Here is a 16,542-nt window from a genome sequence, read left to right as displayed (position 1 = left end):
AGTACTATTGATCAGAACTATTGATCAGAATGTTGGTACTATTGATCAGAACACTAATACTATTGATCAGTACTATTGATCAGACCACAAATACTATTGATCAGAACTATTGATCAGAACTATTGATCAGAAGACAAATACTATTGATGGAATTATTATTGGAAGACCGTCAGGAAAGACTCCATTTCCTTCTATTGTTCTAAAGATGAAACTCAAATCTACTGACGAGTGAAACCAGGTGATGAAATGACGTCATCATGAACCACTGGGCGGTTTTACTTTGACCTTTGACCTCCAGGCCACTGAGGAACCTGGGTTGACCTTTGACCTCCAGGCCAGAGGAGCCTGAAGCTCCAGCAGTGACGAGAAACAAAGAAACACTGAACTTCAGTGTTTGAACAGGAAGTGACCAGAGCGACGCAGGACGGATGTAGAAACGTCTTTATTTGGAATAAAGTGATAATCATACATTGTTTTATCTGAAGGTTTATAAAGTTGTAGACAAACATGACAGGCTAAATAGAATCTGATTATAAAACTGATCAATGACAAAAAGCGATATTTTCCAAAGGCACGATAAGTTGATATGAAATATAAAGGTTGAAAAGTGACGGAGGTCCTGAGTGGAAACAAGAAGCTTTGGTTTGTAAACAGGAAGTCCTGCAGGAGGAACTTTATTCTCTTAAGTGGGTCTTCATCAATATCCTGCTGCTTTGATTGTCCAGGTCCCAGGCTTTGATCCCCTTCAGTCCCAGAAGACACGCCCCTCACGAAGAGGACACGCCCCTCATGAAGAGGACACGCCCACAGAAACAGGACACGCCCCTCACGAAGAGGACACGCCCACAGAAACAGAACACGCCCCTCGTGAAGAGGACACGCCCCTCACGAAGAGGACACGCCCACAGAAACAGGACACGCCCACTCAGTTTTAGGTTCCAGAACGTCTCATTACGGATTTCGTTCACAAATTGACATTTAAATTACGTTTTCATGATAAAATCTCATCATTTTCTCAATAAAACATTCAGAATAAACTCTTTTGGCTTTTGTTCATCAAAATAAAAGATATTTTCCACATTAAATAAAAACAGACGACTGGTCAGGAACATTTAAACGTTCGTCACGTCTGTCCTGAACAGGTGGATCTGCTGAGCTTCCTGGACCTGGTCCGGCAGACTGAGGGTCCACCTGGACCAGGTCCGGCAGACTGAAGGTCCACCTGGACCTGGTCCGGCAGACTGAGGGTCCACCTGGACCTGGTCCGGCAGACTGAAGGTCCACCTTGACCTGGTCCGGCAGACTGAAGGTCCACCTAGACCTGGTCCGGCAGACTGAAGGTCCACCTGGACCGCTGAGCAATCCTCCACCGCCGGGAATCGAACCGCCGGCCGGGAGGCTGTAAAGTGTCGAGGTCAAACCCCTGAGCTGCAGACGCACGATAAATGTTAATACATGTGAGTAAAGGTCACCAGGTGACTGCGGGTCGGTTAACTAGTGGTCCTCATCAAAACCTCCGTTCCAGGCCTTTCCACTCGGCGGCGCCGTGGAGCGACAGGACGGAGCAGGACGGAGCAGGATGGAGCTACAGGACGGAGCAGGACGGAGCAGGACGGAGCTACAGGACGGAGCTACAGGACGGAGCAGGACGGAGCAGGACGGAGCAGGACGGAGCTACAGGACGGAGCAGGACGGAGCTACAGGACGGAGCTACAGGACGGAGCAGGACGGAGCTACAGGACGGAGCTACAGGACGGAGCTACAGGACGGAGCTACAGGACGGAGCAGGACGGAGCTACAGGACGGAGCTACAGGACGGAGCTACAGGACGGAGCTACAGGACGGAGCTACAGGACGGAGCAGGATGGAGCTACAGGACGGAGCTACAGGACGGAGCTACAGGACGGAGCAGGACGGAGCTACAGGACGGAGCTACAGGACGGAGCAGGATGGAGCTACAGGACGGAGCAGGACGGAGCTACAGGACGGAGCAGGACGGAGCTACAGGACGGAGCTACAGGACGGAGCTACAGGACGGAGCTACAGGACGGAGCTACAGGACGGAGCAGGATGGAGCTACAGGACGGAGCTACAGGACGGAGCTACAGGACGGAGCAGGACGGAGCTACAGGACGGAGCTACAGGACGGAGCAGGACGGAGCTACAGGACGGAGCTACAGGACGGAGCAGGACGGAGCTACAGGACGGAGCTACAGGACGGAGCTACAGGACGGAGCTACAGGACGGAGCAGGATGGAGCTACAGGACGGAGCTACAGGACGGAGCTACAGGACGGAGCAGGACGGAGCTACAGGACGGAGCTACAGGACGGAGCAGGATGGAGCTACAGGACGGAGCAGGACGGAGCTACAGGACGGAGCAGGACGGAGCTACAGGACGGAGCTACAGGACGGAGCTACAGGACGGAGCTACAGGACGGAGCTACAGGACGGAGCAGGATGGAGCTACAGGACGGAGCTACAGGACGGAGCTACAGGACGGAGCAGGACGGAGCTACAGGACGGAGCTACAGGACGGAGCAGGACGGAGCTACAGGACGGAGCTACAGGACGGAGCAGGACGGAGCTACAGGACGGAGCTACAGGACGGAGCTACAGGACGGAGCTACAGGACGGAGCTACAGGACGGAGCAGGATGGAGCTACAGGACGGAGCTACAGGACGGAGCTACAGGACGGAGCAGGACGGAGCTACAGGACGGAGCTACAGGACGGAGCAGGATGGAGCTACAGGACGGAGCAGGACGGAGCTACAGGACGGAGCAGGACGGAGCTACAGGACGGAGCTACAGGACGGAGCTACAGGACGGAGCTACAGGACGGAGCTACAGGACGGAGCAGGATGGAGCTACAGGACGGAGCTACAGGACGGAGCTACAGGACGGAGCAGGACGGAGCTACAGGACGGAGCTACAGGACGGAGCAGGACGGAGCTACAGGACGGAGCTACAGGACGGAGCAGGACGGAGCTACAGGACGGAGCTACAGGACGGAGCTACAGGACGGAGCTACAGGACGGAGCTACAGGACGGAGCAGGATGGAGCTACAGGACGGAGCTACAGGACGGAGCTACAGGACGGAGCAGGACGGAGCTACAGGACGGAGCTACAGGACGGAGCAGGATGGAGCTACAGGACGGAGCAGGACGGAGCTACAGGACGGAGCAGGACGGAGCTACAGGACGGAGCTACAGGACGGAGCTACAGGACGGAGCTACAGGACGGAGCAGGATGGAGCTACAGGACGGAGCTACAGGACGGAGCTACAGGACGGAGCAGGACGGAGCTACAGGACGGAGCTACAGGACGGAGCAGGACGGAGCTACAGGACGGAGCTACAGGACGGAGCAGGACGGAGCTACAGGACGGAGCAGGACGGAGCTACAGGACGGAGCTACAGGACGGAGCAGGACGGAGCTACAGGACGGAGCTACAGGACGGAGCAGGACGGAGCTACAGGACGGAGCAGGACGGAGCTACAGGACGGAGCTACAGGACGGAGCAGGACGGAGCTACAGGACGGAGCTACAGGACGGAGCAGGACGGAGCTACAGGACGGAGCAGGACGGAGCTACAGGACGGAGCTACAGGACGGAGCAGGACGGAGCTACAGGACGGAGCAGGACGACGGGTACTTGGCCATGAACACCTTGTTCTCCGTCCCGAAGACGAAGAAGCTGTAGGTTTTACCGTTGTAGGAGTAGAAGGCCTGAGTGAGGGGGACCAGCTGCAGGCTCTGACGCTGCTCACACACACACACACACACACACACACACACACACACACACACACACACACACACACACACACACACACACACACACACACACACACACACACAGAGTTATGTCCTCTACGTTACACTGATCAGAACCAAAACCAGATTATTTTCTCATTTCTGAACTGTTGATACGAGTTTATTCCTCCTTCTGGTCTTTTCACTTCCTCCATCACTTCCTCCATCACTTCCTCCTTCACTTCCTCCATCACTTCCTCCTTCACTTCCTCCTTCACCTCCTCCATCACTTCCTCCTTCACTTCCTCCTTCACCTCCTCCATCACTTCCTCCTTCACTTCCTCCTTCACCTCCTCCATCACTTCCTCCATCACTTCCTCCATCACTTCCTCCTTCACTTCCTCTCCTTCACTTCCTCTTTCCCTTCCTCTCCTTCACTTCCCTGGTGGCCACAGTATGATCAGAACACTGACCCCTGGTGGCCACAGCCTGTATGAGCAGAACACTGACCCCTGGTGGCCACAGTATGATCAGAACACTGACCCCTGGTGGCCACAGCCTGTATGAGCAGAACTCACCTGCTGCAGGACACGACTGGTGGAGGAGAACCGGTTCAGATGTTCGTTGATCAGCCTGGTAGAAACATCACAGATCTCCTGGTCGGGGAAACCCTGGATGGGGTAAACCTGGGGGGGGGAGGGGGGGGGGGACAGGAGGATTGACAGTTAACTCACTCCTACAGAAGAAGAAGAAGAAGCAGCAGCTAGCTCCGCCCCCAATGTGACTCCGCCTCCACTGGGAAGGTCGACGCCTCCAGTTAATGAAGCTGGACGCTGCTGCTGGTCCAGGTCCAGGGAGGGTTCACACCGGTCCTGGTCCTGGTCCTGGTCCTGGTCCCGGTCCCGGTCTGGACCAGAGCAAGTCTGCTTCTGTTGGTTCGGTGTGAACCCTCCCCGGAGTCTGATCCGGATCAAGTCAAAACCTGGTCTGGGTTGCAAATAAACTGAAGTTCAGTTCAGTGTGAACGAGTGAGAGAAGAGAGGAGGAAGAAGAGAAGAGGGAGAAGAAGAGAGGAGGAAGAAGAGAGGAGGAAGAAGAGAGGAGGAAGAAGAGAAGAGGAGGAAGAAGAGAGGAGGGAGAAGAAGAGAGGAGGAAGAAGAGAGGAGGAAGAAGAGAGGAGGAAGAAGAGAAGAGGAGGAAGAAGAGAAGAGGGAGAAGAAGAGAGGAGGAAGAAGAGAGGAGGAAGAAGAGAAGAGGGAGAAGAAGAGAGGAGGAAGAAGAGAGGAGGAAGAAGAGAAGAGGGAGAAGAAGAGAGGAGGAAGAAGAGAAGAGGAAGAAGAGAGGAGGAGGAAGAGAGGAGGAAGAAGAGAAGAGGAAGAAGAGAAGAGGAAGAAGATGGAGGAAGAAGATGGAGGAAGAAGAAGAGAGGAGGAAGAAGAGAGGTGGAAGAAGAGAGGAGGAAGAAGAGAGGAGGAAGAAGAGAAGAGGAAGAAGAGAAGAGGAAGAAGAGAAGAGGAAGAAGAAGAGAGGAGGAAGAAGAGAGGAGGAAGAAGAGAAGAGGAAGAAGAGAGGAGGAAGAAGAAGAGAGGAGGCATTAGCATTAGCGTAGCCGCTACGCGCTAAAGAGGCGGGACTTCCTCTTTCGGTTCGACCAATCAATGAGCTGGTTTCTTCTTCACCATGTTTCACTTCCTCTCTGGTTTTCAAAATAAAAGTACCAGCATGTTCTCGTCCACGAAGAAAGTGTCTCCAGAAGCGTCCTTGAAGTTTTCATCGGGGAAGTCGGGCTGGCGGTCGGGGATGAAGACGGAGACGTTGTTCTTCCTGAGGACGGAGACGAGTGAGACAGAAGGAGTGAGACAGATGGAGTGAGACAGGACGAGTGAGACAGGAATGAGACGGGACGGGTGAGACAGAAAGAGTGAGACAGGACGGGTGAGACAAAAGGAGTGAGACAGGATGGGTGAGACAGGATTGAGACAGGACGGGTGAGACAGGATTGAGACAGGACGGGTGAGACAGGAGTGAGACAGTATGGGTGAGACAGGACTGGTGAGACAGAAGGAATGAGACAGAACGGTGAGACAGGATGGGTGAGACAAGAGAGGTGAGACAGAAAGAGTGAGACAGGACGAGTGAGACAGGACGGGTGAGACAGAAGGTGTGAGACAGGACGAGTGAGACAGAAAGAGTGAGACAAAAGGAGTGAGAAAGGATGGGTGAGACAGAAGGAATGAGACAGAACGGTGAGACAGGATGGGTGAGACAAGACAGGTGAGACAGGATTGAGACAGGACGGGTGAGACAGGACTGGTGAGACAGGATTGAGACAGGACGGGTGAGACAGGACTGGTGAGACAGAAGGAATGAGACAGAACGGTGAGACAGGATGGGTGAGACAAGAGAGGTGAGACAGAAAGAGTGAGACAGGACGAGTGAGACAGGACGGGTGAGACAGAAGGTGTGAGACAGGACGAGTGAGACAGAAGGAGTGAGACAAAAGGAGTGAGAAAGGATGGGTGAGACAGGACGAGTGAGACAGGGTGTGGGGGACATGAGGGACATGAGGGACCAACCAGGTGACGGTGAGTTGGACGAAGTGCAGCACGTTCTGGGAGCCGTGGCAGACAGGACATGTCCTGTAGCCATGACCGTGACAGGACAGACACCTGCAGGGGACAACACCATCACCTCCACCCTCCATCACCTCCACCCTCCATCACCTCCACCCTCCATCACCTCCACCCTCCCTCACCTCCACCCTCCATCACCCTAGATGTTATAAACTAGTTTTCTCTTGAGAGACACAAGACGTTAATGGACAAGATGTCCCACTTTGTCCGTCTGTCTTCACATGAAGAAGTGACTATATTCTAAGTGGTCCTGGGACATACGTCCTTTGTCCACCAGATGTCTCTGCAGGACGACAGGAAGCTGCGACACAACATCAAATGTCTCACCTGAATCTTTCTGGTTGTAAATAATTACATGATAATTAAATAAACTGATATTTGGTGTTAAATGTCTTTTTCGTTGACGACACCGTCGTCTCTCGTCAGATATTTACATTTCACATTAAAGCTTCAGGTCGTACCTCTTCCGTCCTCGGCCTTGACAGGAAGTACATCTCCTGTTGGCGGAGCGGCCGTGGCCGTGGCAGAACGGACAGCGCTTCTGTAAGGCAGAGCAAGACTGTCAAAATAAGACCACAGTGCTGGACTGCTATTATGGTGACTGTCAAAATAAGACCACAGTGCTGGACTGCTATTATGGTGACTGTCAAAATAAGACTACAGTGCTGGACTGCTATTATGGTGACTGTCAAAATAAGACCACAGTGTTGGACTGTTATTACGGCGACTGTCAAAATAAAAGTACAGCGTTGGATTGTTATTACGCGACTGTCAAAATAAGACCACAGTGCTGGACTGTTATTACGCGACTGTCAAAATAAAAGTACAGCGTTGGATTGTTATTACGCGACTGTCAAAATAAGACCACAGTGCTGGACTGTTATTACGCGACTGTCAAAATAAGACCACAGTGCTGGACTGTTATTACGGCGACTGTCAAAATAAAAGTACAGCGTTGGATTGTTATTACTGTGACTGTCAAAATAAAAGTACAACGTTGGATTGTTATTATGGTGAGTGTCAAAATAAAAGTACAACGTTGGATTGTTATTACGGTGACTGTCAAAATAAAAGTACAACGTTGGATTGTTATTACAGCGACTGTCAAAATAAAAGTACAACGTTGGATTGTTATTACAGCGACTGTCAAAATAAAAGTACAACGCTGGATTGTTATTACAGTGACTGTCAAAATAAAAGTACAACGTTGGATTGTTATTACAGCGACTGTCAAAATAAAAGTACAACGATGGATTGTTATTACAGCGACTGTCAAAATAAAAGTACAACGTTGGATTGTTATTACAGTGACTGTCAAAATAAAAGTACAACGTTGGATTGTTATTACAGCGACTGTCAAAATAAAAGTACAGCGTTGGATTGTTATTACGCGACTGTCAAAATAAGACCACAGTGCTGGACTGTTATTACGGCGACTGTCAAAATAAAAGTACAGCGTTGGATTGTTATTACTGTGACTGTCAAAATAAAAGTACAACGTTGGATTGTTATTATGGTGACTGTCAAAATAAAAGTACAACGTTGGATTGTTATTACGGCGACTGTCAAAATAAAAGTACAGCATTGGATTGTTATTACTGTGACTGTCAAAATAAAAGTACAACGTTGGATTGTTATTATGGTGACTGTCAAGATAAAAGTACAACGTTGGATTGTTATTACGGTGACTGTCAAAATAAAAGTACAACGTTGGATTGTTATTACAGCGACTGTCAAAATAAAAGTACAACGTTGGATTGTTATTACAGCGACTGTCAAAATAAAAGTACAACGTTGGATTGTTATTACAGCGACTGTCAAAATAAGACCACAGTGCTGGACTGTTATTACGGCGACTGTCAAAATAAAAGTACAACGTTGGATTGTTATTATGGTGAGTGTCAAGATAAAAGTACAACGTTGGATTGTTATTACGGTGACTGTCAAAATAAAAGTACAACGTTGGATTGTTATTACAGCGACTGTCAAAATAAAAGTACAACGTTGGATTGTTATTACAGCGACTGTCAAAATAAAAGTACAACGTTGGATTGTTATTACAGCGACTGTCAAAATAAAAGTACAACGTTGGATTGTTATTACAGCGACTGTCAAAATAAAAGTACAACGTTGGATTGTTATTACAGCGACTGTCAAAATAAAAGTACAACGTTGGATTGTTATTACAGCGACTGTCAAAATAAAAGTACAACGTTGGATTGTTATTACAGCGACTGTCAAAATAAAAGTACAACGTTGGATTGTTATTACAGCGACTGTCAAAATAAAAGTACAACGTTGGATTGTTATTACAGCGACCCAGGTCCAGGAGGATGTGGACTGGGAGTCACGACGCCACCGAGGAAACTCGTCTCTACTGAGCATGTGCAGAACTAGTGGTTACCATGGTGACCAAGACCAGGAGCGGCATTTGGGGAAAGTTGTTTTCTCCGTTTCCATGGAGACGGAGGCTTTAGAAAGAGACTCTGAGGCCCGTTGGTGTGAACACACCCTGAAAACACTCCTGAGGAAAACCCTGAGAGCAATGGCCGCCGCCCCGCTGCCCTGCTGCCGCCCCACCGCTGCCGCCCCACTGCCGCCGCACCGCCGCCCCACCGCTGCCGACCTGCCGCTGCCCCTGCCGCCCTGCCTCCCCACCACTGCCGCTCCACCGCCGCCGCCCCACCGCCGCCGCCCCGCCGCTGCTGCCCTGCCGCTCCGCCCTGCCTCCCAACCGCTGCCGCCGCCGCCCCACCGCCGCCCCACTGCCGCTGCCGCCCTGCCTCCCCACCACTGCCGCTCCACCGCCGCCGCCCCACCCGCCGCCGCCCCGCCGCTGCTGCCCTGCCGCTCCGCCCTCTGCCTCCCAACCGCTGCCCGCCGCCCGCCCCACCGCCCGCCCCACTGCCGCTGCCGCCCTGCCGCCCCACCGCTGCCGCCCCACCGCCGCCGCCCCACCGCTGCCTCCCCACGCTGCCGCTGCCGCCCTGCCGCCCAGAGCCTCACCTGTCCTCTGCCGAAGCAGGCGGAGCAGCGAGTCCGTCCGATGCCGCTGCAGACGTGACACGGCTGAAACCCAGAGGAGACCACAGTGAGACGGGGGGGAGGGGGGGGGGGGGAGGGGGGGGGGGGGGGGGGACAGCCAGAGGAACAGCCCACCTTGACCACGGAGGAGTGGGGCACCCGCACCTTCCTGCACCTGGTCGGTGAACCTGGGGGGGCGCCAGGACTGGGACGTCCCAGGGCAGAGGGCTGCCAGCCCCCACTGGGGCCCGTCCAACCGGCTGGTCTGCAACACCACACACACTCTGACTCCTGAGGAAGGGGCGGGGCTTACCGGCCGAGACACGCCCCCTTTTCATGGAAGTTTCACTTACTGTTGTAGGGTTCAAACTGCCAACCGCTGCTCCTCGTCTCCGTGTAGGTCTCCAGACGATACTGAGGAGGAGGAGAGGAGCAGGAGGAGGAGATGGAGAGGAGATGGAGATAAAGAAGTTAAGGAGGAGGAGAAGAGGAAGTGGAGGAGGAGGAGGAGGAGGAGGAAGAAGAGGAGGAGAAGAGGAAAGGAGGAGGCTAAGAGCAGGAGAGGAGGAGGAAGAGGAGGAGGAGGAGGAAGAGCAGAGAGAAGAGGAGGATGAGGAGGAGGAGGAAGAGCAGGAGGAAAGAGGAGGAGGAGGAGAGGAGGAGGAGGGAGGAGGAGGAGGAGGAGGAGCAGGAAGAAGATCAGTTCAGTCAGATTAACAATAAATCATCCTCAAACTTCCGTCAGGTGTTAAACTAACTAAATGAATAATCCTGAGCCAGATTATTCTGGATTAACAGCTGGATCAACAGCTGGATCAACAGCTGGGGTCAACAGCTGGATCAACAGCTGGATCAACAGCTGGATCAACAGCTGGATCAACAGCTGGATCAACAGCTGGATCAACAGCTGGGTCAACAGCTGGGTTCCTTCCTTCCATCATAAATATGATCAAATCTATAGATGTATTTTTCTACTTAATAAACTAGTTTGTCCCCTGGTACCGTATTTCATGGACCACAAGACACTTTGTCTCCCGACTCATGAAGACGTGACTTCATACTGTCAATGACCTGTAGAGATGCCCTGTGGACACCAGGTGTCTCTATAGGACAGGAAGCTGCTCCACCAGGTGTCCCTATAGGACAGGAAGCTGCTCCACCAGGTGTCTCTATAGGACAGGAAGCTGCTCCACCAGGTGTCTCTACAGGACAGGAAGCTGCTCCTAGGACAGGAAGCTGCTCCACCAGGTGTCTCTACAGGACAGGAAGCTGCTCCACCAGGTGTCTCTATAGGACAGGAAGCTGCTCCACCAGGTGTCTCTACAGGACAGGAAGCTGCTCCACCAGGTGTCCCTACAGGACAGGAAGCTGCTCCACCAGGTGTCTCTACAGGACAGGAAGCTGCTCCACCAGGTGTCCCTACAGGACAGGAAGCTGCTCCACCAGGTGTCTCTACAGGACAGGAAGCTGCTCCACCAGGTGTCTCTATAGGACAGGAAGCTGCTCCACCAGGTGTCTCTATAGGACAGGAAGCTGCTCCACCAGGTGTCCCTATAGGACAGGAAGCTGCTCCACCAGGTGTCTCTACAGGACAGGAGGTGTAGTCGTGTCTCAGCTCCACCTACCCGGTACACCGTCACGGCCTTCAGCTCCTTGAACGTCATGTTCCTGGCCGGCTTGTCGCTGTACCGCCATTTTGATTGGACAAACTTCACCAGGGCGTCTCGGGCCACGTCCTCGGACACCGAGGGGACACTGAGGGAGGACATATGGACACCGTCACTTTAAACTCCACACAGGAGACACATTGTGGACGGAGCAGAGGACAGAGCAGAGGACAGAGTGGAGGACAAAGCGGAGGACAGAGCAGAGGACAGATCAGAGGACAGAGTAGAGGACAGAGCAGAGGACAGAGTGGAGGACATCTTACCGGACGTCTGGAACCAAAGTGTTCTTGTTGTGTTCAGGTTGAGGGTTGAAGGCCGGAGGTGGAGGATGGAACGGGTCTGGGTCTGGACAGGAAGTAGAGATTAGAAGAGGGGGAGGGGGAGGGGGAGAGAGAGAGACAGACAGAGAGAGAGAGACAGACAGACAGAGAGAGAGAGACACTCACCTCCTCCCTTGTGTCCCTGGTATCCATGAATATCATCCAGCCAACCAGCAGGAGGCGCTGAGGGTCTTTCCTCTGGTATGTTTGGATCAAAGGCTCCTGAGGAAGAGGAGGAAGAGGAGGAAGAGGAAGAAGATGTTGGTCAGTGAAGCTAGGCTACACTCCGGCCGTCCGACCAACACAGACAATTGTAGTAAAGTCTTCAGTCTCTACGTCTTCGGTCTCTACGTCTTCGGTCTCTACGTCTTCAGTCTCTACGTCTTCGGTCTCTACGTCTTCGGTCTCTACGTCTTCAGTCTCTACGTCTTCGGTCTCTACATCTTCGGTCTCTACGTCTTCAGTCTCTATGTCTTCGGTCTCTACATCTTCGGTCTCTACGTCTTCGGTCTCTACGTCTTCAGTCTCTATGTCTTCGGTCTCTACGTCTTCGGTCTCTACGTCTTCAGTCTCTACGTCTTCGGTCTCTACGTCTTCAGTCTCTATGTCTTCGGTCTCTACGTCTTCGGTCTCTACGTCTTCAGTCTCTATGTCTTCGGTCTCTACGTCTTCGGTCTCTACGTCTTCAGTCTCTACGTCTTCGGTCTCTACGTCTTCAGTCTCTACGTCTTCCGTCCTCTGTCTCACTGCCAGATGGTTCCTGGACGACCGTTGTCATGACAACCTGCCATAAAGTTGTGTCAGAGACCTGTGATGTCGCTGCTGCAAAGTGACCGACAGAAGTGACGTAGAGACAAAACACATAGAAGCTCTGTGGTACGTGGGACAAAGGTCAAGAAGAAGCTGAAGAGAAACTCCTCAGAAATGCTGCCGGGGGGCTAACAGTCAAAGCTAGCAGCTAGCCAAGCTAACAGTTAACCAAGCTAACAGCTAACCAAGCTAACAGCTAACAAAGCTAAAGCTTCGGTTTGTTTCAAGGCTCCAGACGACGTTCCCTTGTTAGACGTTGGGCGTCGACACGTTCCACCCACACACTGAAATACTTGTTGCCGTGGCGACACGGCGCCGCTGCAGCGTCAAAGGTCATCCAGCTCAGTGTTTACATTGTGATCAGCACTTTTCCACTGCGACTTCCTGTGAAGACGAAGAATCTGTGAGACGCTGAGACGCACTGGAGGTACTCTCTACAGAGTCTCTATATGGACTAGATCTACATGTAGATCCTCTGTAGATCTACATGTAGATCTACTACATGTAGTAGATCTACATGTGGAAGATCTACATATAGATCCTCTGTAGATCTACATGTAGATCTTCTACATGTAGATCTACTACATGTAGAACTTCTACATGTAGAAGATCTACATGTAGAAGATCTACCTTCCTGTCAGGTTTAATAGAATAACAAACAGAACCATTTGTTTCCTCCTTCGGTCAATAATAAAGTTCCACCTTTGGAACATTAGTACTCAGATTACTGCCACGCTGAGTCATCAGTACAGCTGCTGGAAGGCCTCAAGTACTGGATTACAGAGTATAAAGTCCTGAGAGTAGAGAAAGTCTCCGGTCTGAAACAAACTTCACTTCATATTCAGGATCTGATCCAGAAATAAACCTGATCTGCTGCCAAGTTCAGGAGTAAACAATACCAGAGTAGAAACCAGGACGAGTTTCCTCCCGGAGAGAGAACGAGTCCAGGGAGGGGACAGGAAAGAGCTGGAGCGCCATGGAGGACCAGACCAGACCAGACCATGCTACCATTACTGAGACCAGACCAGACCAGACCATGCTACGATTACTGAGACCAGACCAGACCAGACCATGCTACGATTACTGAGACGAGACGAGACGAGACGAGACGAGACGAGACGAGACGAGACGAGACGAGACGATGCTACGATTACTGAGACGAGACGAGACGAGACGAGACGAGACGATTCTACCAACAGACGGAATGGAACCGACGTCGGAATCAAAACGACCAGAAACAACAAAGTCCACAAACGGCAGCTTCTGAAACGATTTCAACTTTTATCACAAAATGTGAATCGTCATGGCGACAGTGGACAAGGACGTCAGTGATTGGCTGCTCTTCAACAGGACAAGCGACCTGATTGGTCGTTAGTCTGCCTGAAAAACTGCGAAATTCACGAAATGTGACGAGTCAGAAACACAAAGTGACAAGAAAACAAGGGACGTCTTTCTGATCGACCGCGGCTGTTCCTCTGAGCAGGACGATGTCAGGGACACCGTGTTTCCATGACGACGGAGCGGCTGTGGCTACTTCCTCTACGCCACAGCATCACTTCCTCTACGCCACAGCATCACTTCCTGTACGCCACAGCATCACTTCCTGTACGCCACACTACAGCATCACTTCCTGTACGCCACAGCATCACTTCCTCTACGCCACAGCATCACTTCCTGTACGCCACACTACAGCATCACTTCCTGTACGCCACACTACAGCATCACTTCCTGTATGCCACAGCATCACTTCCTGTACGCCACACTACAGCATCACTTCCTCTACGCCACACTACAGCATCACTTCCTGTACGCCACAGCATCACTTCCTGTACGCCACACTACAGCATCACTTCCTCTACGCCACAGCATCACTTCCTGTACGCCACACCATAGCATCACTTCCTGTACGCCACACCATAGCATCACTTCCTGTACGCCACAGCATCACTTCCTGTACGCCACACTACAGCATCACTTCCTGTACGCCACAGCATCACTTCCTGTACGCCACACTACAGCATCACTTCCTGTACGCCACACCATAGCATCACTTCCTGTACGCCACAGCATCACTTCCTGTACGCCACACTACAGCATCACTTCCTGTACGCCACACTACAGCATCACTTCCTGGTTCAGTCGCTGCGAGGCGTTTACTGACCTCAGGAAAAGTCATGAGACATGAGTTGGTGAAATCTCTTCACTGGAAATACAAATGCTTATGAAGCTAAGCTCTGCTAACATAGGCTATGCTAACACATGCTAGACTAACGTAGTCCAACTCAAGTGCGAACTCAGGTGGGAACTCAAGTGCGAACTCAGGTGGGAACTCAAGTGGGAATTCAGGTGGGAACTCAAGTGCGAACTCAGGTGGGAACTCAAGTGGGAATTCAGGTGGGAACTCAAGTGGGAACTCAAGTGGGAACTCAAGTGGGAACTCAAGTGGGAACTCAGGTGGGAACTCAAGTGGGAATTCAGGTGGGAACTCAAGTGGGAATTCAGGTGGGAACTCAAGTGGGAACTCAAGTGGGAACTCAAGTGGGAACTCAGGTGGGATCTCAGGTGGGAACTCAAGTTGGAACTCAGGTGGGATCTCAGGTGGGAACTCAAGTTGGAACTCAGGTGGGAACTCAAGTGGGAACTCAAGTGGGAACTCAAGTGGGAACTCAAGTGAGAACTCAGGTGGGAACTCAGGTGGGAACTCAAGTTGGAACTCAGGTGGGATCTCAGGTGGGAACTCAAGTTGGAACTCAGATGGGAACTCAGGTGGGAACTCAAGTGGGAACTCAAGTGGGAACTCAGGTGGGAACTCAAGTTGGAACTCAGGTGGGAACTCAGGTGGGAACTCAAGTTGGAACTCAGGTGGGATCTCAGGTGGGAACTCAAGTTGGAACTCAGGTGGGAACTCAGGTGGGAACTCAGGTGGGAACTCAGGTGGGAACTCAAGTTGGAACTCAGGTGGGAACTCAAGTTGGAACTCAGGTGGGAACTCAGGTGGGAACTCAAGTTGGAACTCAGGTGGGAACTCAAGTTGGAACTCAGGTGGGAACTCAGGTGGGAACTCAGGTGGGAACATTCCAGGTGTAAATGGAGGATTTCTTTCATCCCAAGAACTCTGGAATTAAATTTCTGCACTAATTTGTAAACTTTTATATTCTCAGTACGAAGAACTGGAATCTTTAACAAGAGAAAGTAACTGGTGAGTAACTAAAGTATTACAGTAACGAGTTTTAAAGTAACAGTTTCTTTGATGAGAATGAAACTTGAAAAACTTCCAATCACATCCACTGCTCCACACACACACACACACACACACACACACACACACACACACACACACACACACACACACACACACACACACACACACACACACACACACACACACACATCAGAACGTGACAGGAGTTGATGTTCTCACCCAGCTCTTCTTTACCCTCCATTTCGCAGCCGCTGCTCTTTAAAGGAGATCCGAAGAAGAAACTGAAGAAAGAGTCAGGAGGAGAAAACGCTGACACACACACTAGCTTCCGGTTTGGCTTTTCACAATAAGACAATTCAGAATTGAATAGGTTGTCCTTTAAAAAAGTTATGGGAGACAAATGAGATGATAAAACAAAAAAACCTGATATATGTCAAATTAATGACAAATTAGTTCCATTTAATTGATTTGATTAAATTAGAGACCAAAAATGAAAAATGTTAAATATAAGCTTTTTAATTCCACAGTCCCAAATTAAAATGTAACAATGACAATACTACTACTAATAATAGCATACTGTAGATAAGCATAAGAATAATAAGACTAAGACTAAGACTAAGAGTAAGACTAAGACAAAGAAAAAGACTAAGACTAAGACTAAGACTAAAAATAAAAATAAAAATAAAAATAAAAATAAAAATAAAATAAAATAAAATAAGAACAACAATAAGAATAAGAATAGTAATAATAATGTTTATTATACTGTGATGATCATTAACGGTGCCTTGTTTCTCCATGTACTTTGCATTTGTTGTTTTTAATCAATCATAAATTTGTGAACGTGTTTATTTGTGAACTAAACCTTTATTAAACCTAGTCTCTTTAACCTTCTGCAAAAACACGACACACACCTGCGATACTTCATATCAAACTACAGGTACAGATCAGTAACCTCCATTTAAGACTGGAGTGTAATATTTTACAGTAGTTTTACTCTGAAAGGGCCTCAGTTCGTACTTCTTGTCCTGTACGGCCTCTTTGATGTTGACTTGACAGCCGCTGGCCACACCCACAATGTTTACCACGAAGCAGCAAAGAAATACTATCAAATCCAATAAAAGGCGTTTTCCT

General features: G+C 50.6%; 1 protein-coding gene across 1 annotated transcript; it reads right to left on the bottom strand.

The window, feature by feature from the left end:
• Positions 1-3,601: 3,601 nt before the first annotated feature.
• Positions 3,602-15,678, bottom strand: LOC308148596 (protein SSUH2 homolog). The gene is given in 15 exon segments (XM_080522077.1): positions 3,602-3,761; positions 4,334-4,441; positions 5,474-5,579; positions 6,332-6,424; positions 6,850-6,929; positions 9,395-9,457; positions 9,548-9,580; positions 9,582-9,608; positions 9,610-9,642; positions 9,645-9,672; positions 9,762-9,826; positions 11,038-11,167; positions 11,343-11,424; positions 11,526-11,621; positions 15,631-15,678. Coding segments are annotated over 15 exon segments (1,101 nt in total). The 5' UTR covers positions 15,653-15,678; the 3' UTR covers positions 3,602-3,626.
• Positions 15,679-16,542: the final 864 nt, after the last annotated feature.

This window comes from Blennius ocellaris (genome assembly GCF_963422515.1).
Source record: "Blennius ocellaris genome assembly, contig: SCAFFOLD_224, whole genome shotgun sequence".
Lineage (NCBI taxonomy): Eukaryota > Metazoa > Chordata > Actinopteri > Blenniiformes > Blenniidae > Blennius > Blennius ocellaris.
The sequence above is the reverse complement of the archived record's forward strand: the minus strand, read 5'-3'. Positions and strand labels throughout refer to the sequence as shown.